The sequence below is a fragment of the Thamnophis sirtalis genome, unplaced genomic scaffold, assembly GCF_051295495.1.
Source record: "Thamnophis sirtalis isolate CommonGarterSnake01/CBP01778 unplaced genomic scaffold, rThaSir2_p1.2 scaffold_6, whole genome shotgun sequence".
NCBI classification, from domain to species: Eukaryota; Metazoa; Chordata; class Lepidosauria; order Squamata; family Natricidae; genus Thamnophis; species Thamnophis sirtalis.
The window spans coordinates 34,319,638-34,345,618 of NW_028261386.1; the positions used below are offsets into that span (position 1 = coordinate 34,319,638).

The window sequence follows — 25,981 nt, forward strand, 5'->3', positions numbered from 1 at the left end:
AATAAAGAATAGAAGTGAAATATAGTAGCAGAACAGAAACTAATTTAGGTCCATATCCAAAATTTAGTTAATAGGAAAGTGGAAATCTTTTTAAGTTTTATAAACGTGCAAGTTCTTTTTGTCTAGCTATTTTTCAAGAAAGATCTGAAGTACTTATATATTCCTGGAAACTAGTGAGAACTATCCTGCTTATTGGACGTTCTGCATCTGCAGCAGCTGTTCCTACTGTTTGCTCCTCAATCTCCCTTCAGGAAGAAAAAAGGGTCTTTTTGAATCTCATTATCTATAGGCTGCTTGAGAACGAGTATTGTGTAGCTGTACAAAAACATGAATGTTCAAATCTCAAGGGTACCCTTGAAGAGAAAGAACTAAAAATATAGTATCTTTTGTCTCATGTGCATTTATGCTCAGCAGTAAGTTTTGCTCTGTTCAATGGGATTTACTCCAATGTAGCTTTTCACAGGGCTGTTCCACACAAACTCCTGTAAGCCCCACTGGTTTGAACATATGCAAGAAGTGTGAAACTTTCAACTGTTTAATGTATTGTCCATTTCTGTTTTGAAAGGAAGAATTTGCATCTACTGACATAGTGATCCCAAAAAAGAAACTGCACAATTTCCTTTATTCTCAAATGAAAAGTGTTTAGAGAAAATTCAGGGGAAAAAACATGAAGAAATTGAAGAGTTACTATGAAGAGTTCATTGCACCTAATTAAGTGTGTGATAATAATGTTAATAACTACACTGACAGTTCTGATATATGCTTCATTTTTACAATTTATATCATTTTTTCCTTTGGGGGTCACAATGTGAAATAGAAGCTTTGCTTCCCTCCTACTCAAGTATTGATTAAAATTGGACCCAAACCATTCAATTCTTTTTGTCCCTGCCCCAGTGCACAGTAACTTGCTGAAACATTCAAATTCCTATCTGGTGACAGCAGCAGGATAAAAAAGATGTTGCAGCCATCCCTGGGTTTGAATAAGACCTGGTGCTTACTATATATTTTAATAATATTTACCGACAGCTGCTTTAAACCTTTACCTTTTGCTTAAAAGCTTAATACTCAGAATGAGGAAGTCCTAATTATGCCTTTTCAATAAAGTATAAAAAGGATGACTATGTCTCAAGTCTGTTTCCTTCAAACTAAAAATATATTGCATTTTATTTTAAAGGAAAAATCATTTTGGAAATTTCTAGAACAAATTTAAAAATGTAGGCTTGTGTTATGCTCGTTACCATTCTGAAATAAGTTGGGTTGAGAAAGTGGAGATTTGTACAAAAACTCACCCATTTTTTTATTGCTTAGGGGGCACTTTCTCCTTCATGTGCCCCAGGAGATTCATTACTTAAAATTGGTCATTTGACTGGAATGTCTAAGCTCCTTCAATTGCATTGTTTAATCCAGTTGACAAGGCTTTTGCACTTACTTCTAATACAGCTTTGGGGTTTGTGAAAATGTTAAGATTTTGTCCTTCTGCCCAGCTTTCACACTAGTCCTAAATCCAGGAAAAGGAATCACTTCATTGCAAAAGCACAGATTCTAATCAATGTGCCCAAATTAATACATGAACCATAACTCGATTTCAATTAGGAGTGTGCATTGAATTTGGATGAATCTTGAATCTCAGACTAGAGTGGTCAGCATTTTAGAAATGTAGATGTATCTGTTCACGTGTGCTTCCTCTGAACTGCATCAAGTGATTTTGGGTCATCACAAAAATTTGTGAGTAGTTTGGCAATTCATAGACAAATGTGATGTAAAACCATATTGGAAAAAATTCAAATGTTCTTGCATAAAGAAAGATATATGCCTTAATTGTTTAGATGAAGTGTTATAATAAACCAATGGAATAAGAAGATAGAGCATGATGCACACTGTCTGTTATTTGTTTGTTTGTCCATCATGTCTGTTTGAATTCATCATGTTTGCACTGTAATATATTTAAAATTACAAGAGAGACATATTGTACCTATCTCCTTCTCTGGTTATTGCTTTGCACAGATGCACTGAGGTAGCTATTCTGTTATTGTACATTGGTAGGCCTACTTGATGTACATAAATGAAACATGGGTTGGAGAACTGAAGGGTATTACTGTAGTCCCTCCCAGGTATGGTCCTTTGGATACTTGATACAGCACAGAATAGGACAGAGGGAAAATATCTATAGGGATTATCTTTATCAAGCTTTGCTGTCTATTCAAGTGCCGCCATTCAGTGCAGCTTGTATTGGGTATCTAGGATTTTGGTGCTGCGCTACCATACCTGCCAACAGCCTCTCTATCTAAGTCGATGAAGGTGACCTCAGATCTGATGATGCAGAGCCCTAGAACATTAGTTCTGAGAGACTTCAGCATCCATGGTGAAGTCTTAGTTGGACCACATGGTCATCATAACAATCATACATGTCTCAACTTGCTATTGACTCAACACACATGGCAGGTCACACACTGGATTTGGATTTATCTATTGGGCAGAAGGATGGCAATCTGAAAGTGGGAGAATTTACATATATTCCCTTGCAAAGCCAAAGCATGTTCTGCTGAGCCCAAACTACTCCTTTCTACAGAGGACAGGCACCTATGAGAATGGAGCACCCTCCGGGGCTAATATATTCCACAGGATTTCAGAAAGATGTAAAAGACTTCTTTTTCCCCCCTGGTATTGCTGGTGCTTGTGTCAATGATTTGCCTTCCTTATGGAATATACAAATGACAATACCATTGACCTCATTGCTCCTTGAATTCTCTCCCACGTTATATAGTCCCTTGGTACACAATGAAGCAAATCAGATGACTAAAATACAAGTGAAGGGATAGATCTTTTTTTACATCTGATCAAACACTAGTTAGAAGTAATTTTCAAGCTAACTTTTGGGTGGTGATGGAAAACAGGTAGATTTTATTCTCTGTTATTACATTCTGTCAATGCTATCCAGTGGAACTTTTCTGAGTAGTTTGGGGCTTTCAGCAATCCTCCAGCATATCACTATGACATGTTGCATAGACATTTTGAAGGCAATGTTGATCAAATTCAAAACTTAAGATTCTTTCATTTTAGCAGTTAAATTTGTAGAAGTGCCCAGGGCTCTGCTCATGACTTTGGATGAGATTTAATTTTTCAGGCTTGACTGATGCAGACAAGATGCTTAGGTGAGTTCAGCCAACTATGTATTTATTTGAACCATGCTCCTTGTGGCTTATTACAGCTTGCAAATCAGGGATATTCACTGGATCCAGAAGGTCAAAATAATTATGAGCCAATGGCCAGCAAGGGGTGTGTGTAGCTTCTGTTACTCTTGGATCTTTGGACAGAAAGATGGATGATATATAAATTTAATAAATAAATACATTCAATGAATTTCTACTTGTTTCAGTTGGGGTTCAGGCTTAACATGAGCATCAAAATCTCCTTGGTTACCCCGTTGAATGAAATTTTCAAGAGCAATGAGAGGGTGGCATTTGTGTTGATTCTGTTAGATCTCTCAGCAGTGTTTGATACTAGCAACCATGGAATATTTTTGAAAATTTGGTGAATTTGGTGAGAGAGCTTTAATATGTTCCATATGGTTATCTTCAGAGGATTATGCTGTGGACATTTTTGCTTAAATTCAAGGATTTTATGCCATAAAGTTCCACAGTTCCATTTTATAACCCATGCTGTACACCACTAAACATGAAAACTCTGCGTGAGATTATTTATTGGTTTAAAATAAAATGTCTAAATTTGCCGAAGATGTCCAGTTCTCTCTTTTTTACTGGAATCATGTGACATTGCTAAGGAGATAGACCAACAATCTGTTGCATTTGCTTATCTATCCAGAGGAATGGTCTTAAATCTGTTCTGGATATGGTTATACTGTCCCAATATAAAATAGTAGATCAAGGTTCTTCTGCATACAGTATATCTTTAACATTAGTGGCACTGCAGCATGAAACACCTTTCATCAGTTCAGGCTGTACTTACACCAGCAAAGGTCTTACTTGCATGCAGGTAACCTTGCTAAGGTAATCCATGCCCTGGTAACTTCTCACTTAGATTACTGCAGTGCAGTAAACTTGAAACTTCCCTTCCAAATGGTTCAGAAAATTTAAGTAGTACAAAATTCCAAGGCAAGATTTATTGGCTAGAACTGGGTGGTATGAACAAAGCATGCCAGTTGTTTATGTTCTTTCCTGGTTCATTTCGTTCCAATTCAAGGTCCTTATTTTGGCTTAGGGTCAGGTTTTTTATGTTTTTTATGGTTTTAATAGGATTTATATGTTGTTTTAACTTTTGATTGGGAATTTCTCAGAGTTGATTACAAGATGAATGGCTATATAAATCCTTTAAGTAAACAAATAAAACTTATGAAGTATTTCTCAGCTTGGGAACGCAGTATGTGAGGAAAGACTTTTTCCTTTGATCTATTGTTTGTTCTAGGTGCCCACCCATATTGAAGATAGTAAGTGGTTAGTGGGAGCCAGCTTTCCCAGTGGTTGCCCCAACATAGCAATACCTTACCTACTACCTTTCAGTAGCAAGGGAAATAATTTTATGCTCCATAATATGCTCCTTTTAAAAATAGTAATAGCATAATTTTAAATCTTCTATTGCTTTTTTAATATTTTTTAATTTATATTCTTTCAAACATTTTACATAATATCTTAATGTATGTCTTTATTAATTGCTTTATTATTGCTTTACTTACTGGTTTTATCAAAGGTGATTTGTGAATAGGTTTATAAGAATAGAAAGGTACACAAAATGTTGTTGGTGTAAGCTAGATATAATGTACCATATTTTTCAGTGTATAAGATGTACTTTCCCCCACCCCCAAAAGTGAGTGGAAATGTCTGTGCATCTTGTACAGCAAGTGTTGCTGAAACCTGCCGCTCCATTGGCCCTCACCCTTCAGCCTTTGCCTCCGAGAAATTTCCTCCTTGCAGCCAACAAAAAACAGCCTGGTTAGCTTCAGCACAGCCTGATTTAGCATGAGCAGCTGATTGACAGTTGGATCTGCCTCCCAGAATACTGCCTATCAGCTGTTCCAGGCTGTGGGGATTGCCACCACGTATCGCCAACATTGCCACTCATTGCTACTGCCACTTATCTCCACCTTTGTGTGCTCAATTTTGGGCCTCAATTTTTGGCATGTCCCGTTTTCGGCCTTTGCATGTCGCATTTTCAGCCCATTCCAGGCAGCAGGGATTGCTGCCACCACTTATTCCCACCGGAATGGGCAAAAATGGGATGTGCGGAGGCCAAAAACGAGATCTGCTGAAGCCAAAAATGGGGCTTATGGTGATGGCAATAGGCAGCAGAGGCAATGGGTGGGCAGTGGCGATCCCCACAGCCTGGAAGAACTGATAGGCAGTATTCCGGAAGGCAGATCCAACCACCAATCAGCTGCTTGTGCTAAATCAGGCTGTGCTGAAGCTGACCAAGCTGTTTGCTGCAAGGAGGCAAGTTGCTGGGAGGCAGCGGCAAAGGCAGATTTTTTTTTCTTGTTTTTCTCCCCAAAATCTAGGTGTATCTAATAGTCCAGAGCATCTTATAGTCCAAAAATATGGTATTTTCTTTTCTTGTTTTTTGTCTTATCTCATGCCTTTAATTTTCTGGCTAATTACTTTGCAGTCATTTTTTTGCATTTTGTGTAACCCTGGAATATGTATGTATATATGTGCAATGTTTATTTTTAAAAAAATATGTAATGGTATATAAATTATTAAAAAGATACACCCATAGATTTAACTTTACATTTAAAAAGTTACAATATAAACAAATGGGAATAACAACGCCCTAAACTTTCGGTTCTGGAAATGCTGAAAGGATGCTGTTTAGTTTTGTTGATTCTATTTGCTACTTCATTTCAGTGGGAATAACAAATTTATTTAAGATGTCTAAGATAGAATTGACAAAACTAAACTCTATCCTTTTAGCATCTCCAGGAATAAAAGTATTGGAAGTAGTTGGGTAAATTGGTGACATTTTTGTCTTAAGATATTTATACTAATGTAAAATAGGTAGAATAATTAAATCATTTTTAAAACACATACTGTATTTTTCGGAGTGTAACACGCACCAGAGTATAAGGTTTTGAAGAGGCTTTTTTTTTTAAAAAAAAAGTAGGTGGTAGATAGAAGGATAGAGAGGGAGAGAAAGAGAGAGAAATACAGTAGGTAGGTAGGGAAACCTCACCAAAATGACCCGTTTTTCACAAAAATGGGTCCATTTGTTTCCAAAAAGAGACATGAATAGCCTGGGGGGGGGGCTTACAGAGTGCTCCTGGGGGGAGTGCCAAAAACAAGCAAAAAATGGGCTGTTTTTCACAAAAACGGGCCCATTTTTCGTCAAAAAAATTGCATGCATAGCCTTATGGAGATTTATAGAGTCCTGCTACGGGATGGGGTGGGGCAAAAAACAGCCCATTGTTTGCTCATTTCTGCCCTCCCCAGTCCCGCAGGAGCTCTCTGAAAGCCTCCATAAGAGTATGCATGGCCATTTTGGTTAAGGGGGGGGGGCTTCGGGAGGCAAAAAATGCTGTATTCGATGTATAAGATGCACCCAGATTTTCAGCCTCTTTTTTGAGGAAAAAAGGTGTGTCTTATTCTCCAAAAAGTATGGTATTTATATTTTCACTTGCTGTACTTTTGACATTGAAAGCTATTTTAAAAACAAAAGGTGCTTTCTCATATTAGTTAATTCAGTAAGTTTGTTGATGTTCCCTGCTTAGAGATTTGCTAAGATTTTTTTTTATTCCAACAGGCTGTAATTTAATCTCATGTATTAATGAAATACTTAATTTGGGGAGATTCATATTATGAATTAGAACAAATGTCACATATTTAAAATGTGGATGCCACTCTCTGCAGCAAGAAGAACAACTTTGTTTTGTATACAGTATATAAAACTAATGCTTTTATTCATTATTTTCACTTGTTTATATTGTAACTTTTTGATTCCTCAATGAAGACCTTCACAGTTGAAACCTTTTGAAGTTATCTCTTATCAGAAAGTAAATGATATCTGCTACAATCCCACTTTGGCCATCTAATTTCTTCTGTATGGTTGGTTTAACTCCCAAAAGCCTTGGCTGGATGGGTCAATGGTGGGAGATGCTGAGAGATTTTATTCATCAACATCTGGCCAATGAAAGTGGCTCTACTCTTGATGTGGGATGGGAAGGAAGGAGGAGAAGAGAAAGATATAATTTTGCAACTGATAGTCATAATTTTCAATGTAGGAAGGACTGTACCAGAGCTGTCCTTTTTATTCCCCATCACAAAGCATGTAGATGGAGCTTCTCCAAGTTTGTTCCTATCCATGTACTGCTTTTGTGTCTGTGGAAACAGAAATACAGGCATAATAAGATGTCTAGGTGTTTAACTAAGCTTAGAAGTCAAACAGCAGTTTTTCTTGGGAGCTGTCCAGCACCTGAAAAGAAACATTGATTTGCACTATTGAAAAAGAAAAACAAGTCTTGCTGGACCAGCCCTATAATATATTGAATCCAGATTTTTTTTTAATGGTAGCATGGCAGTTTTACTAATAGGAAGTGTACATGTGGGGAATACAGGCAATAGGCTCACTCCAGCATCTTTGTGTTAAGTTTTATTGGCTCCATTTACATATTATGCTTAATACTATTCTCTTAATCAACCACCTTCCAGAATTACTAGACAGGGTATAGTTTTTATTCCAACCCAGAGCTTTCCTTTTTTTCTCTTGTGATCTGCTATGTTTTTGGCTTGCACTGACCCAAACTTCATTTAATCTGCCCTTGCCTATAACCTCACCCCATTTCTTATTTTTAAAAATAGCTTTTGACTTAGAATTAAAGGGTTGGAAGAACCTCGGAAGTCTCCTAGTACAACCTCACTGTCCAGAGCAGGAATACTCATACCATCAGGGACAAAATATGTTGAATTTTTGTTTGAAAACAAACTCCTAGAGACGGGCTGTTCCATTGCTTAATAACTCTCATGATCAGGAAATTCCTCCATATTTAACATTCAGAACCTCCTTAGTAAATGTGCCTTCTATTGGATTTTGTCTTTCATTTGGGAACTAGGAGATTAAATTCACATCCTCCTCCTTATGACTTCCTATAGAAAAATAAGAAAACTGAATAATTCCCTGAGGCTCCTTAGCATTATGCTCAAATAGGAACTCTGAATTGTTCCTTTCCTAAGATGTCAGAGCCATTATAAATGGTTAAATCAAGAGTTTATAGTTTTAGCTCATTGGAAAATAAATGAGGCAGAGTTCCTAGTTTATACATAATGCTAAGAAAGATATGTATAAAGCTGTTTGGATATGTTTTGCTGCCCCTATAGGAAAAAGAAGCCAAGTGGAAACAGTGAAACAGCAAATAACTGTTCATCACTATGAAAAATAACAGTTTTAAAAAATAAAATGTCTGGACATATCCTTTTTGGACTACAATTGGCTGCAATTTTCTTGCTCTGAAATCTATCCTATTGCACATCTCACAGTCCAGAGGCAATGGGCTAATTTTTTTCCAGAAAAAATTAAAGGCAGCATTTAAGACTGGGCAAGATCTGCATGAAGCAGAGTAAAATAGTCAAAAATCAAAAGTAAGTGCTTTTAATAAAATATGTTACTTTTGTATAATTTAATCATTTTCAAATTGGAAAAAGATGAGTGCCACTGGCATGCATGGGTAAGATGAATTCCAATTTAATTGTCTGTAAGAATCATTCAAGGTGTAATATTTGAGATCTAGCCACATAGGGTCAATCAGTATATATGCACATAAGAAAGAGGAAAAGGGAGAGAGACACAGAAAATATAAGAAACCCAGAAACAAACGTCTTGGCCATCTCCTAATAACAGCTCTGCCAGATGAAAGAGACTTAAGATCTGTCTTCTTATTGCAGCAATTGCCCAGGAACTCCTATGTATATTTCAATAGATTTTAACTTGATTATTCAACCAATTAATGTTTAAATAATCAGAGGCTGAACAGCAGTCAAGAGATTGTTATTTAACGATACACACAATGGTCCTCCACTTTTCACTCACGTTTGCTCAAATGATACTAATGTTAAAGTCTAAATGTAAATTAAATTAGCCTTTAGTAGTCTGACAGGTTGGAAAGGTTTATTTTTCTGGCCTAGATTCCAGCACTTCTGTAGATACTTTTGCTCTTGATATTTAAGACAAACAACTTCATATAAGTGAAGTGTCAGTAATACTAAGGAAACCACTTCCATAAAACATGGGGGAGATTTGGTAATTTAGTTATCTACCAGACATATACCTCACCTCTTTTCTATACATTTTCTCCTCAACAATAATCTTATGAAGTGGGTTGAGCCAAGAAAGAATGACTGGTTAACAATTAGCCATCTGACCTCTGTGCCAAAGGAAGGGAGATAAAGAAAACTTTTTTTTCAGGTACTGAGTTTTGTCAATAAAAGCACATATACCTTAGACTATAGGCACGTGGTGGCTCAGTGGCTAAGATGCTGAGCTTGTCAAACAGAAAGGTTGGCAGTTTGGCAGTTCAAATCCCTAGTGGCGGGTAACAGAGTGAGCTCCCATAACTTGTCCCAACTTCTGCCAACCTAGCAGTTCGAAAGCATGTAAAAATGCAAGTAGAAAAATTGGGACCACTTTTGTTGGGACGGTAACAGTGTTCTGTGTGCCTTCGGCATTTAGTCATGCGGGCCACATGACCACGGAGATGTCTTTGGACAGCGCTGGCTCTTCAGCTTTGAAATGGAGATGAGCACTACCCCTAGAGTCAGAAACAACTAGGCATGTATGTGCGATGGGAACCTTTACCTTTACCGTTAATCTCCTGAAGGTTTTTTTTTTTTTTTAAATAAACTGCCAATATTGAGAAGATTCATAATATCTGACAGAAAACACTGTTTGAAATGCTGGCGTAAAGGAGATATGTGGAGATGTGATAACGCAAGATTTACAAATGGCTGCTTTGACATTAAAATACATTGCATGAAGTAGCAATGAAATGTAGCATGAATCCTTTACTGGCTTTAACATAACTGTTAGTGAATTGTTGCTTTTTACATTATCTGTTTTGGAAAGAAGTTGCATCTTTATTCAATTCTTATGTTTGGAATGTATTTATTTTCATATCTTCCTGGATTGTTCAGCTACTGATTTTCAAACAAAATAAAATCCTGCTATTCATTCTATCAGCTCGAACCTGTAACAGAATTTCTAAAAAAAAAAAAAAAAAAAAGTAGTGAACACAAAATGTCCCTATTTCAAAAGTTGACTCCCCCACATAATTGAACCTCTGTTTCCCTCCCATCTCTAATTTCAGATGTATTGATCTGCAATACATTTTGCATTATTTTGCAAAACTAAATCAGTTAATGAATGTGAAATGTTCTGCATGATTTAAAACAACAGGATTAGGCAACATGTAACTTCAGGCAATATTTGCCCCTTGATTAATTTCCAGGACCTCCATAAATGAGAGCTACAAAGTAGTGACATAAAATAAAAAGTAGTGGCCCCATGCATGCTTGGTTGTAGCCCAATCTTCTGGCATTTTAATTCTGAAGGTTGTTCCCTTAAATCTTTCTGTTGTTGTTAAATGTTTCTGTGATAACAATTTAGCAAGATAGATTAGATAACCCAAAAGTTTTGAACTAACTCCCATTAATGTCAGTCAACTGGTCAATGGCAAGGAAATGTGACAACTGTAATTCAAAACAATGAATGTTTCAAAGTACAATTAATCCTAAGTGGTAGTATCTATGATATTAAGAATCAATGATGCAACTGCATCTGGAATATTGTATGCAGTTCTGGTTGCTGAACCTCAAAAAGAATAGTTTCAGAGGGGGGCAATTAAGATGATCAATGGGCTAGAGCAGCTACCCTTTGAAGAAAGGTTGTGAGATATGAGGCTTTTTAGGCTTTTTAGTCCAGAAAAGTATAGGGAACCTGACTGAGAAGTATAAAATTATCTTTGGTATGGATAAAATGCCCAAAGAGAAGCTATTTTCCTCTTCCTAAAATATTAGAACCATGGATCACCTAATAAACTTGAATCCAGGAAGAATCAAGACAGAAAAATGAAAGTATATTTTATACAGCACATAACAGCTTTGGAATTCACTACCATGAGATTGATGATGCTTACCATATCTTGGTAACTAGTGAAAATCATGAAGATCAATGGCTATTAGCCTTGATGATGGTGTGACTGCCTCTGAAGGCCACCTGCTGGGCTTCCTTGTGCAATTGGGGGAATAAAAGGGCCAATATGATATAGTTGGCGAGATAGGGTGGACGGAGAAGATCACAATCTACTGTTAGGTTTGGATGCTCAGCAGTTCATTTTGGCCTTCTCACTCTTTAAATCAACATAATCTCCTGAAGGGATGTGATGGCTCAATGGCTAAGATGCTGACTTTGTCGATCAGAAAGGTTGACTGTTTGGAAGTTTGAATCCATAGTGCCGCGTAACAGAGTGAGCTCCCATTTCTTGTCCCAGCTTCTGCAAACCTAGCAATTTGAAAGCATGTAAAAATGCAAGTAGAAAAATAGGAACCACCTTTGGTGGGAAGGTAACAGAGTTCCGTGTGCCTTCAGCATCTAGTCATGGAGATGTCTTCGGACAGCACTGGCTCTTTAGCTTTGAAACAGAGATGAGCACCACTCCCTAGAGTCAGGAATCAGGAATGACTAGCACATATGTGTAAGGGGAACCTTTACCTTTACCGTTAATCTCCTGAAGGTTTTTTTTTTTTTTAATGGGATTAAAATTAAAGAAAGGAGTGCTAGGTATATTTTCATTTTGCCATTTCATAAAGAGCCACAATATACTGACTGAGCACATTTGGTACAAGTCCTTCTCCTTTCCCAAGGCAGTCCTTCTTTTCTCTGGGACGCTTCCACCGAGTGTTGTGTTAGCAGGCATTTAGTGAAAACGTCTACACCGAGTGTAAAATCTTTTAGTAGCTGGACATCTAAAGTGAAACATTTTGGGGGGAGCCAAGAACCATAAAGGGAAAGACTATGAAATAATAAATTGAGGTAATAGGTCAGGATTTGTTACCTATTCTGGGAAAACATCTTCAGTTGCCTAGGCATGTTAAATACCTGAGGGATACACTTATTTTATTTTGTATGTATATTTCCTACTAGAAATCAACAAATTTGGAGCACTGTTGCTTGGTAATTTGCTTATGGATTTCAGTGACATAATCTCTTGGTTTCCTAGAAGTGTCTTGTAGAATTTCATTCAGGTGGTATGTAGATTTAAACATCTACCTCATTCAAGTAGCATGTGCTGTCCACCAAGCTGCTTTTCATTATACAGGATTGCCCTTTTTAGCACCATAAAAATACATGATTGAGTCCAATTCTTTCCACTGCACATCTCAAACTGAGGTAGTGGCAACCATCAATTGTCAAATCCTTATTTCTTCAGGCTCAAGAAGAGCAGAGGAAATACAAGATCAGTAAAGGGAAGCAGCCATTCCTACCCAAGGCTGTTCTTCAGCCTCCTTAGTTAGTGCAGCACAATGGACTGACTGTTGCAGTTGGAAGTGGGGAGATAAAGGGAAAGAACTCACCTGTATCATCTCCCTCTCCCTCTCTGGACAGAACAGCAAATGACTGAGCAGCCCAGTCACCAGAGAGGGGGAAGGTGCTGCTACTGGCTCACCCTTTCTTTTGTTCTTTTGGGAAGGAACTGGGTTGCCCACCTGCTTAATCCTTCTGCAGTACTCTATCTGCTGGCACATTCTTTCTCTTCCAGTGAGAGGAGACAGGACAGGAAAGCAGAAAAGGGGGTCTAGTGCAGAGAGGAAACCAGTGTAGGGTCCCCCACACCCCTCATGGAGTGCGTGTAAACTCAGTGGAGAAGAACGATGGTGATGGTGGGGGGTTGCTAATCAGGAAGAGAGCAGAGGCAGGGCTGGCAGAGATCTTATCTTGGATGCTCGCCCTCTTGCTTGTTCTCGGAGGTGGCAGGGTTTGTGTGGTCTGGGGAGGCGCCTCTTGTGAAAGGGCAAGGGAAGAGAGGAGAATGATTGTGCTTCCTCTTTGAAGCATCTCCACTCCTCTCCAATAGGCGGCTTTCCCTTAAAAGATGAGAAGAGGCGGAGAGGCATCCCTCGCTTAACGTCACCCGCAGAATATGGACAGAATTAATCTCTGGGGGAGGGCGTGGAACAAAAACGTTATTTGAAACTATCTGAGTCTTCAGCTCCCCCATCCCACCCGGAAATTCTCCCCGAGCAAGAAAGCTGCAGAGCCGGCCGTAGGCTACGATGAGCGGCACGCAGCCTACCTGCCACATGGCCCATTCCAGTTAGCGCACCGCCGCCGCCGCCTCTGCGAGGAAGCGAGCCGGGGCCAGCGCCCGCTTGCTTACTCCCCCATAGGCTGGTCCGCTGCATTGCATAGGGGCGCCGGTGATTTGCTGTTGGGAGACTGCAGATTTGCATAGCGCTCGCTTCGCCTTCGCTGCCAGCTAGCATGGCTCGCTCCTCGCTCACTCTCGCCCGCCCCCCTCGCCGCGGTGGCTCCGCTCAGACGCGTGCAATGGATTCTCCCTGCAAAGCTCCGCTCGCCGCCTCCTGCCCACCGCCGTCCTCGCTGTCGCCGTCGCCGTCTTCCTCTTCGCCCTCGTTGCGCTGGCAATAGGCGGAGAGCAAAGGAGAGAGGAGGCTCGCCCGGGGAGCTGCGCGCGTTCTCGGCGCGCCTTTAAAGAAGCGCTTGCCGCTTTCTCCGCTGGATGGATCCCCCCCTGCGACGGTTGCTTTTCTTTGGGAATTGGGCGCCCCGTCCCCACCTCGGCTGGCCGTTCCCGGCGGGAGGATCGCCCGCTTTGTGGATTATGGAGGAGAGTCCCCTGAGCGCTGCTTGACAGTGGAGGTAGCCGCGCGGAGAAGCACCGGAGACTCCTCGGAGCCGTCCCGCCGCGTTTTCTCCACGGGAATTTGGCGCTTGTCGGCCGCCCTGGACTATGTTCGGGCCTCTTTGGGGCAAGAAGGGACCCGGGGCGAGCGATCGGCGCCCAGCAGAAGCGCCCACAATGACGAACCGCTTAGTGCGGTGAGCCGCCCGTCTGCGCTTTCCTCGCCCAAAGTTTGCCTCGCTCCTGACGGGGTGGGGTGGGGGTGCCCCCGCCCCGCCATGCCCCAGCGGATGAGGGAGCTCGTGCTGTCCGAGCCCGTCCAGTCCCGTGGCCAGCTGGCCCTGCTCTGGATACTCCCGTTGATTCTCAGTGGCTTCCTCGGGGTGGCTTGGGGTGCCTCCAGTTTGGGGGCGCCGCATATCCACCATTTCCATGGCAGCAACAGCAAGCACCCTTCAGTGCCTATCGCGATCTACAGGTCCCCGGCTTCCTTGCGAGGCGGACACGGTGGGTCCCGGATGGCTCGGCTGGAGGGGACGCGTGGGGTCGAAGTGACAGTGGGGAGCTCCCCATTCTAATGACAGAAAATGGGGAGGTGTGACACACACTCACACGTGGCGGCAGGGAGCGGGTGGATTCTTAGCCAGGGAACACGCCTAAACTGAAGAGGAGTCGAGGGAGCCTCGAGAGGTGCGCGGTTGAGGGCGTTGCAGGGATCGCTCTGCCCCCCCCCCCCCTTTAGGTTTGGTTTTTTAGGACGGAGTGGTGGAAAAGAATGGACAATGAGCGAAGAAGGGCTCGGCGGTCCATCAAATCTAAGCCTGGGGGGTGCAGTTTTTCTGGAAAGGCAGGGCGCCCCCCGGCATTTTGGCTACCTGGGGCATGATTGACGTTGAACCCCCGGGCTGTCCCAAGGCTTTGTGGTTGTATGCGCGGGGACGGTGGTGGCAATCGCCGGGTGCTGAAAGAAAGGCGCAAAAGACTGGAAGGGAGGGTGAAGGTGCAGCTCAGCGGAGCCTGAGGCAGCCGCCGGGACTAGCACGGTAGGAGCCACCGCTACACCTGAGGGGAAGAAAAGACACACCCCCTCGGCAGAGGCGGGGAAGGGACGGAACTGCAGCCTCTTGCCTAGGAGAAGATTGTTTTAGCCCAGTTTTCTGGTCTCCCCACCTACCTCTCAGCTCAAAGGCGATGGCTGTAAAAGAAGCTGGGTGGCGCTGGAAGAAAATCCCCCCGCCCGCCCGCCGTCGCTTTATTATTCTTATCATTGTGGCTCCTCCAGAGATGCAACGCTGCCTTCCTTTGCCAGCTCACCCTGATTTCTTTCTCCCTCTTCCCTATTAATGGGGTCAGATTCCGGAGGAACAGAAATGTGCAGCTGCTGATCTTGGCTTCAGGGCAAAACTCTTTCATTTGAAGTCTGCCATTCTGCCAGGATGAGAGTGTTGCAGTCTGGAAGTGTATGTGAGGGGCATCGGTTATAATCTGCCCCGCGACCACCTGAGAGAACCACATTGCACCAGGAGACCTGACATAATTGCGGAAAGCCAGCTTTCTTTTATGACCCCAGCTTTGTGTTTCCTCTCTCATTGTTCTAATCTAGTCTAATCTATATATATAGTTTTTGCCTAATAGTGGTGTGGGATTTAATGAGCGGCAGTATAACACCACCACCACCACCCCTTCAGTATTCCTTCTCTCTTGTTGGGAATACCACTTTTGTTACAAGTGCGACTGTGTGTTTGTGGTGCTATTCTTTTATTGGAGGTCATCATCTTTGTCTTGGTGACAAGAAGAGCAATTCCAGCCTGCTCTGTGCCTCCCTATTGTGAAGATATTGGTTCCAAGTGACAAGCTAAAGAAATATGGTCTGTGATGTTGGTGATCTATGAATGATCTATTTTATGATTTACACCCTTTGCAAGGTGGGCTTGGCAATGATAAATGAGATCTAAGCTTATAGATACATAGGCTGTTTTTCCTGGCATTCCAGATGCTCACTCCCCCCCCCCATTTCTGCAGTGTTTTGTTTGAATGTGAGTGAAGCTCATGTATGGCACATGTATTGAAAGATGCCCAGATGGCCTTGCTAAACACACAAGGTGTGGGTGTGGGTGTGGGTGTCTCGGTGTCTTCTAAAGGTAATGGAGAAGAAGCTGCCTTTTTTTCCTGACCTCTAAACCCTCTATATCCAGCTGCCGAGAGGTGAGAGGTGGACTTTGTGGATTTTGAGATCCCTTGGCAGGAGGGGGGGGGACAACCTTCCCTATTACAGAATGGTCCTCAACAAAAAGTCGCACCGTATTTTCTATTGCTGCCTGTTTATTTGTGTCACATTAGAGAGCAAACATCCTTTGCTCTCTAGATTTGGCCCATTAACATGATTGTACATCTCTCCCTGTTTGGGAAGGCAAAGTACAAATAAAATTAATTCCCCTGCCTTCCCTTTTTCCTCTGGTCCCATTTTCCTTTATGCTACAGCAGTTCTTATTTGTTTCTGCAAACAGTTTCCATGAAGCCAGTTTTCCTAAGTGCAAATAGACAATTGATGGGCAAGCATAGAATGTCTCTCTGGATTGGTTGATGTCTATACTGCAACACAGCTGTTATTGAAGAATCTTCTGATAATTAGACTGCTTCTAATTAATTATCTTGGGCTGATGAGCTAAACCTAAGGTTGTCTAATTAGATAAAGGGCCCAACCCCCTAGGAAGTAAACACCTCATGGTTCAAAGCAGCTGTAATAGCCTTGATGTTTGACTTTGTGTGTGAGAGAGGGGGGGGGGAGAGCTTGAGAGAATGGAAAATAAAAGGAGTCAGTGAGGTCCTTTGCTGGCAAATCTGGGTTTTGAATTAAGAATATGTAAGAGTGAAGAATAATGGGAATGAGAGTAGCGGCATTTAAATAGAAACATCTGAGTCTATCTATCTTATTTATGTGTAGCCAAACAAATAAGACAGAAAATGTATGAATTTGTAAAAAGTCTGAGAGAGAGAGAGAGAGAGAGAGAGAGAGAGAGAGAGAGAGAGAGAGAGAGAGAGAGAGAGAGAGAGAGAGAGCGCACACACACACACACACAGTCACTCTTCTTTATTTACCTGCATATTCATTCAAGGGTATTAATTCACTGAGGTGGTTTAATGTAATCCATTGGCAGAATGGAAGGTGTCTAGAATGTCTTGTGTTTTAAACAAGTTTTGCTTTCATAGGAGAGCACTTAGTATGCTGCTATAGCTTCATCCTTCTTCATTTTCACGTCCCGCTCTGCTTCATTTCCACTATCATGTGGTGTCATTCACAAGCTTTGCAAGGTAGTGAAGCAATCTTGAGGGAAGCCATTGCATCCTTGCATAAGTGACCCACTTGCAGGAGAAAGATTCTGTCATACATACTAAATGTAACAGTGATGTATACCCTCAACAGGAGAGTTCATTTGAATTTGGTGAGGATAATCAGCACTTGTAAATATTGAATAACACCAGAACAATATCTTGGGGAAAAATCTCTTTCTTTGGATGATGCATTTTGAACTTTCACTGTCAAGTAAAAGTTACGTAATCATCAGTCATTTTCCTTGTGTTAATTTTATAAGTGCCTGAAAAAAGAATTGGCCTAAATCCAAAAGAGAAAGGAGGGGGGAAGAGGAAGAAACTCCATTAACCAGACTAGCATTCTGTTCCCTCTTCTAGGATTCTGCATGTTCTTCATCACATATGCCTACATGGCAAGATATTAAGAACTAAAGACTTTGTGTAGTTTCAGTTATCAGACATTTGGTTAAAAAATAAGGGGGGAGATCCATTAAGAACTTCCTGGAATAAAATTTGAAGGGGCAGATTGAAGGCAATGAGAACAACAGTCCAGGAAGCCTGTCGGGTTCTGTTTCTTAGGCAATGCTTTCAGTTATTTATATGCATTTGCCTTGGATTCATTGATGCTATATGAGAAAGAAAAGCAAAGGCTGATGAGGAAAAGATCTGTGCTGCAGTTTCCATCTTTGCTTTTAAAAAAAGCAAATGTTCTACAGTAGTATTTTAGGATAGAAGTGGTGGGATTCTTGGAAATTACTTTGTTGCATGATGTCTTAGACAATACCCAGCAGAAATCCACCTGTAATCTCTCCCTATTTTTAATGCTTTTAAAAAAAACAACATACTTCCAATTAATACCACTTTCAAGCATGAATTAAAGAAGAATTTCCTAAGCTGACTTTGTAATTAATAAGGGCCAGTAAATAATTGATTATAGTTGCTTGTGGATGGGGAAAAGTGTGATTCAGCCTGGGGATGCTGCTGTGATTCATATTTCTTTTCCTCAAACATGTATACATCTTTACATTAAAACTGCAAATTTCATGTGCAGGCAGAATTCAAATATTACACATAATGCAGCCCTTTGAATAAAACAGTTCAGTTGACATCTCCATGTGTAGCGCTGATTGAGGTAAATTGTAGGGGGAATACAAAAATATGATTTGCATTCTTTATTCTTAAAAAAAAAACAAATTTGGTTCTGTTATAATATATGGCCTTATTAATTCTGTGTTCTTTATTCTGTATTTTGATATGGCCTAATGGCTGGTCAACAATAAGCAATTGTTTTATTGTTGTCCCAAACATGTGTTCAGCCTTTTAATACAATCTGCTTTCCTAATGAAAGATGCAGATTTCTTTTGCATATCTTGGTGCAATTTTCAAAGATAATGTCTCCCTCGGTGTTTTGGATGAAATTTGGAGCAGCACTAGATAGATGAAGGCCAGATGATATTTTGGAAGCTTTTTATAATCTTTCTTTGCTAATATTTGTGCAAGAAGTCTCCCCATTTTGTACAAGCTTCACTGGAGCAGAAATTTCTGGCTGATCATGGTCCTGCAGTATACATTAGTGCAGCTGCCAAAGGCATGATTTGGGAGAGACTCAGACACTTTACCTTCCTCATGTGCTTAGTGCTTTCTTTCTTTAGTAGCTCTTGCCTTATAGATAAAATGTAGGTCTGACTGCTGGTGGACATGTGTAGTGGCTGAAACAATATTTATGCTCTATATTTAAGAGTGTTGTTGTTAGTTGCAAAGTCATGTCCAACCCATCGCAACCCCATGGACAACATTGCTCCAGGCCTTCCTGTCCTCTACCATCCTCTGGAGTCCATTTAAGCTCATGTTTACTTGCTTCGGTGACTCCGTCCAGTGGCCTCATTTTCTGTCGTCCCCTTCTTCTTTTGCCCTCAGTCTTTCCCAGCATTAGGCTCTTCTCCAGTGAGTCCTTCCTTCTCATTAGGTGGCCAAAGTATTTGAGTTTCATCTTCAGGATCTGACCTTCTAAAGAGCAGTCAGAGTTGATCTCCTCTAAGACTGACCAGTTTGACCACCTTGAAGGAGTCTTCTCCAGCACCATAGTTCAAAGGTCTCGATTCTATATGTAAGATATATTTAAACAAAATAAAAAGCACATGCTTTTTTTAATAAAACGTATTATGCTGTGTGTGCAGAGACCATGGAATATCTATGAGCTTTTCATGTTCAGTTAAAAAGAGACAAGTTGAATGAGGAAAACAAATTATTGAGAAACAAGTATATCATATAGTTCATACATCAAAACATTACTCCCATGGGACTCTGCAACTGATGAACTTGGATTACTTCAGGTAAAATCTGAAGAGGTGTGTAGTGTTTTGTGGAGAAGTCTGCATTATTAAGGCCAGTCTTCAGTAAGCTATTCCAAAACTGTTTCAACTTGCTTATAAAATGTGGGAAACTTTCAATTAGATTCTTCAAGAATATATGTAGTAATAGAACCTTTGATTATGTACCATCAAGTTGCTGTTAACTCTTAGCAACCATATAGATAGATTTCCTTCATTATGATTTGTCCCTAACCTAGTCCTTGAAAACTTCCAACAACACATCTGATAACTGAATCCAAACATCTTGCTGCTGGTTATCCTCTTCTCTTTCCTTCCACTTCTCTCAGTAGTAAGTATGTTATTCATAGAGCTAGATATTCACAAAACATGTCTACAATGTGACAATTTGAGCCTGATCCTTTATGCCTAGAGTGATCCATTTGTTTATTGTCTTAGCTGTCCATGGTATTCTCAGAGGTCTTCACCAATATTACTGTTCAAAAGTGTTGGCACTCTTTTTATTATGCTTCTTAAAAGTCCAACTTTCCCTTGCTTAGAATGTCCTACTTTCCCTTGCTTAGAATGTCACAAGGAATATCATTGCTTGCTGTTCTTGGTAGATATAGACATATCATGGCATCTGAATAACTTCTCCAAGCCTTCACTGCTGCTCTACTAATTGTTAGTTTGGTGCACTTCTTCATTGCTTATTCATTTGCTGCTGATGGTTAATCATAAAAAAAAACACATAAGCTGTCTACCACTTTAATACCTTAATTGTCTAAGGCTGGTAGTTATACCTGTTGTTATTAGTTTAGTGTCCTTTAATTTTGTCCTTTTTTCTCTCCTGTACTCTTTGACTTTAATTATTAGATCTTGTAACCCTTTGCATTTTCAGCAATCAGTGTTGGGTCTTTGGCATAGTGCAAGTTATTGATGTTTTGTCATCCAAATTTAAAACCACATTCTCATCTTCTTCCAATCCAGTTTTTTTTTTTTTTTTTAATATATCTTCAGCATAAAGGTTGAATAAATAAGGAGAGGTTTTCTCACTCCTTTGCCAAACTGGAGCCAGGCTCTTTTTTCATGTTCTGTCTATATTGTGATATCTTGATTTGCATATTAGTTTTGCATTGCACAGCCCACAGTTTGAGAGTAATAGAAGGGCAAGATCCTAATCTTTCATTACTTTTCCTGGTTTTTTTTTCTTCTTTTGTAAAACTCTGTACTTCTACTGAATTAAAGTGTTCTCTGTTAAGTGAAGGACTTGCAATGCCACAAAATAATGTAGCATATATTTTACAATTTTACCCAATGCCACTCCTAGAACATGTCACTGAAAAGTGTCACTATTCAATTTTGAGAATATGCCACTATTTAGAGGCACTGTTTTTCTCTTTTAGCTTGAATGTTACCTTCAGTTGTTCTTTTCTTTAGTTTGGAGTGGACGTTGTTTCAGTAGGTCACTAGAAAGTGGGGAAAATATCTACCTGTCAGGATACTGAAGCAGAGGGCACAGCTTCTCCTGGCTGCTTTAATATTAAGTAAAATAACAGAAAATATAAGGTAAAATAAAATAATAAAAGGGGGAAAGTAGGACAGAAATAGCCCAAAGAAGAGGGAGACAGATTCTGCCCTGATTGTGCAACTAGCTAGAGTAGAACTCCATAGAGGAAACTGATTAGCTGCTGGGCAACAACTTTCTTATTCCACAGGGAGGAAGGAAAATGATTGAAAGTGACAAATAGAAATAGGCAAACTAGCAAATAAGCAATAAAAGACCAGTCCAGCATGCCTCATTATTTTTGGGACATAGCAATGTATATTAGGGTAAAGATGTATTTCTTTACCTGCGTGCTTGTTAAGGAAGAGGTGTATTTCAGAATACTGTTAAAGTAGATTAATATAAACATGCTCAGGATTTTCAACAGATGAAATAAAGGTCTGCTGAACTGTATTGTAGCTTGTGGGAAGCCTGGAGAAAAGTTCATTTTAAAAGCGGAAGTGATGGGAAGTGATGGACATATAATTAGTGGGTACTACCACAACACAACTTTGATCATATCAACTAATTGACTTTGCCTCCAAGATAAGGAGCGGCAAAGCACGATAGATTTTAGAAGGAATCTTGTTTTTGCATTTCTCTTTGATTTTTAAAAAAATATCCTATATCCACAACTTTGCCACTCCCATTCCCGTCCAACTTTGTTTAACTTCCAATCTCAAACTAATAGTAGGCTACATAAAAGATTAATGCTTTTAGCTTCATGACAATATAGAGTCTAAACATGTTCAGTGAATGAATTCCTCCCTTTCAGACCTTAGGTCTATATCTAAAGAGGTTAATTTGGAACTGAAGAAAGAGGAGTAGCCATGAAATATAATGGCTAATCTGTAAGGGGCATTATATGTGTTGTTCCATTCTCCTTTAGATATTGTAGTGCTTGAAGGCATGGAAGAATTGTTCAGATTGTTCTCTATTTTCAAATAGTTTTAAATGATAAAAAAGAGAGATAGACATTTTATTAATAGAATATGGACAGGCTAGGCCTTAGATTAAAATGAAACCATAGCTGACAGATTCTATCTCTATGAATATCATTAAAAAGGAGCTTCTACATGTCCTAGAGGAAGCATCTTTCATTGTCCATCTGCAGATATGAGCCTGTGTCTTTTGGTAACAGCTGCTCTTATGGTTTCCATTTTTCCCCAGAATAAGTACCAGTCATAGCCTCAAAATAGAAGAGTTAAATCATAGAAGGAGAAATCAAATAAAGGTTTGGATTTCTGTGTTGTAAGAACTTAAACAAAGTCTTGCAATCCCCAGATCATACAGTGAAATCTTATTAAAAAAGCTTAATACTGATTATGATGCCCCTTGTATTTTGTAATAGATACTAAAGCCAGAGCAAACTTGTTGGGAACGACCAGGCATGATTTCAAAAATAGACAGCTTGGCTATATCCTTTCTTCAGTAATTCTAAAAAGTTGATGATCATTCCAACACTGATTTATTTTTAACTCAGTTTGACTCAAGGATTTAAATCTGATGAAAATTTGAAGTGACATTTCCTAATATATAACTTGAATGTTGATTTTGAAACTGGACCTGTGACAGTAGAGGTCTTTGCAAAATATCTACTCTCCTTTTTACAGGTTTGAAAATTACTTCTTGTATCTAATTTTATTATTTTCTGTATCATTAAATCTCACTAGACTTCAGGTGCTAGAATAAAAGAATCACTGGTTGAGTTTGATAAATTATATTTTATCTCTTAGATTTTCCTATTTTGGTATCATTATAAAGAAGAACAAACAGTTGTATTTGGGAAGATGGTGTAGCTAAGCGACCACTTTAACTGGCTTTGGTTGATCTTGAAAAGTATTAATTAGTATTTGGATGGGAGATCACATTATAGGCTAGAGTAGGAAATCCTCCTCCTCCTTCTCCCCCCTTCCAAAGAAGGCTGTTGCAAACAGTTTCCATACTGTTACCAAGAAAATCCATCCTGAAAGAGACTACTTTTAGACAGAAGATTTAGATAGCTTTAGGAAACTGTAGATGTAGAATCAAGAGTGGTAATAGTTTCAGAGAAATTTTGTGAATTTACAGCAGATTAAGACCAAATCCTGATGCACAGATCTGAATTACCAAATAAATGTAAAATTCATCTGGGGTGTAAGATATAAAATGCATACATAGCAGCTCAGTTTTATTTGTTATAGTTTAGATCAGTGATGGCGAACCTTTTAGGCACCGAATGCCTAAACTGAGAGGTGTGTGCATGTGTTCATGTGTTCATGTGCAGACATGTGCGTGGACATGCACAAATGTGTACATGCACAGACATGCACGCACACATGAATGGGCATGCATGCATGCACAGCAGAGACCAGCTGGCCGGCAGGAGGCGGGACATCCCAACACCTGCAGCGTGGCAAGAGATAAGATATTTTTCTTTCATGAGCTTCTGTTTCGTCATTTACAGGGAAACAGAAGCTCACAAAAGAAACGTCATAGAGATCTGACCTGGGGCAATGGAATGCCACTCTGCATGCCACTTCTGGCACACATGCCATAGGTTCACCATCACAGGTTTAGATTTTTATGACTTCTAAAGTTATTACCACACACATAAAGGGGCCAGAGAAAAGAGGAGGAAGTTCAAGCACTGTCAGAATCAAAGGACCATGTGACACAGAAATACTTGAAAGAAGGCCTACAATACAGCCTTCCACAATTTCTGTTAAAAAGTAATACACGGGCTAGCCATAAGTTTTGAAAAATCTCACATTTGGAAATATATTTACTTCATTTAGCTAACATGCTAAGGTGGCACAGTGGTTAAATGCAGCACTGCAGGCTACTGCTAGATCAGCAGGTCAGCGGTTCAAATCTCACCGGCTCAGGGTTGACTCAGCCTTCCATCCTTCCGAGGTGGGTAAAATGAGGACCCAGATTGTTGGGGGCAATATGCTGACTCTCTGTAAACCGCTTAGAGAGGCCTGAAAGGCCTATGAAGCGGTATATAAGTCTACTGCTATTGCTATTGCTATTTGGAAGTGAACTGACTGAATTCACATCTCCCAAACTAATGTGTAATTCAGAATAGTTTTCGTGCTGATTCTACACTTTCTCAAATTTTATTATTCTGGTTTTTTTTATTTTAAAATGGACCACAATGCATATAAAATCCATATTTTACAATAATGTGTATGCAATGTGTATACTGCTATAAAATCCCTATAAAAGATATATTCTGCTATAAAATACACATTACCATAAAAAGTGCTTAAAATGTGTGTGAATGTAGCGCCTGTTAACAAAAATAATAATAATAAAAGTTTGATCTATTTGTGTCACAATCGAATACAGTGAACTACTACTGTATTTGCTGAAAAGTAGGTTTGTATTTTATCTCTGAGAATATATCTGTGGGATGGTAATGGTGGTAGAATATACCTACTGATAAGAACAGAAAAATGTTCTTCAAGAAGAAATGTTGAGTAAAATAGAATTCATTACATTATATAATGATTAATTACTGCTTATATGAAATTGTTTTTCTGGTTCACTTAACCCTTTATGTAATGCTTAAATAGGGCTAATGCTTTCTGGAAAGCTCATGGATTGAAGATGTATATTTCTGCAATAAAATCCCTTTGTTAGTAGGGTAGAAAAATGATTTAGGAGAGTCAGAAAAGGGAAATTATTGCTTTGTGAACCTTTTAAAAAATAATTCTGTTATGTATAATGGTGAATAAGAATTCTGTAGGAGGAACTTATTTGTTGCAGCAGGAAATAGCATGTTTATATAACTTTCTTTCTTTATTGACTGATTTGTTTTAAATAGGATAAAGCACTTGAAATTTTGGTTGGCAGCCTAATGTGTCATATAGAAAACAATGGTTAATTGTACATCAATATTGTACATGCCTTATGAATTCAATTTCATACAGTAGAATCAACTTTTATTATTCTCTTTTATTATTTGTGCCAGAAGCACCTTCAAATTATAAACATATAACATTCAACATTGAGAAAATAAAATAGATATAAAATAACTCATAAAATGTAGCATATGTAAACAGTAGGTAAAGTAAGTGGGATTAAAACTAAATGATATTTGTCCAGTATTGGGCTATGTTGACAGCATTTTCTCTTACCAGACTAGACATACTCCATCATAGAGTTGCTGATTGTTAATATTGAGCAAAATACTTCCCATTCTATTTGAAAGGAAGTAACTCTCTATTTGAATCTCTTCAGCATTGTAGGTGGAACTCTGGGAACTGTAATAATTTTTCTATTATTACTGATTGTGGGATTAAGAGTAAATCTGCTAAGGATTCACTTTAGCAATAAAATATATTTCTTAAGACATTTAAATAAAAATTTATCCAAATCCACTAGGAAAAAATTTATATAAGCATTTTGAAAGTCTGCGAAAAGAGTGAAACTAGTTCTTTCTCACTATCTCATGAAGCATTGACTGAGAAATATCTCCTTATGATGGTCCAAAGAAACCATCCAGACTTTGGAACTGACTCTCCAGAGTTTGAAATTAAGAGACCAACAATGGTCTCTTCAGCTTTTTTTTTAATGCATCTCTTAACTACAAAAATATTGCCTGCCTACAATCTGAATTAATAATATTTAGATTGGACTAATAATTTAATACTTTGTAAAAGAACAAGCCCTATTTGGAGCAGATGAGGGACAGAAGAACCTCAAGACTCAAGAGTCAGCTTAATGAAATAAATGAGTTGGAAAGTGTACGTATGAAGGAAGTAATTGAGATAGAAAAAACTGAAATCATAAAGGCTATGGACTATCAATATTTTGGCAATTTGCAATCTTCTCTATTATTCCAGATACTAAACACATCCTGTAGAAGTAAATAAAGTACTGTTATAGTATTTATGTATGCATGTCTTTGAGTATGTGTTAACTAATGGTGTCTGAATGGACAAGTCTCTATAGTTTTCTTCGCAAGATTTC

The 25,981-nt window shown here is 39.3% G+C and overlaps 1 protein-coding gene across 19 annotated transcripts in view; it reads left to right on the forward strand.

Moving 5' to 3' along the window:
- NRXN1 (neurexin 1) overlaps positions 1-25,981 on the forward strand; it is an 828,007-nt gene that overhangs the window by 504,505 nt on the left and 297,521 nt on the right. The window contains exon 1 of one of the 19 annotated variants that reach the window (XM_087717554.1): positions 14,119-14,362. The exons of the other annotated variants lie outside the window; for them this stretch is intronic. Within the exon in view, the coding sequence (XP_087573680.1) occupies positions 14,134-14,362 (229 nt within the window). The 5' untranslated portion in view covers positions 14,119-14,133. Of the gene's footprint in view, positions 1-14,118; positions 14,363-25,981 lie in introns of those variants that run through there. 19 annotated transcript variants of the gene reach the window in all.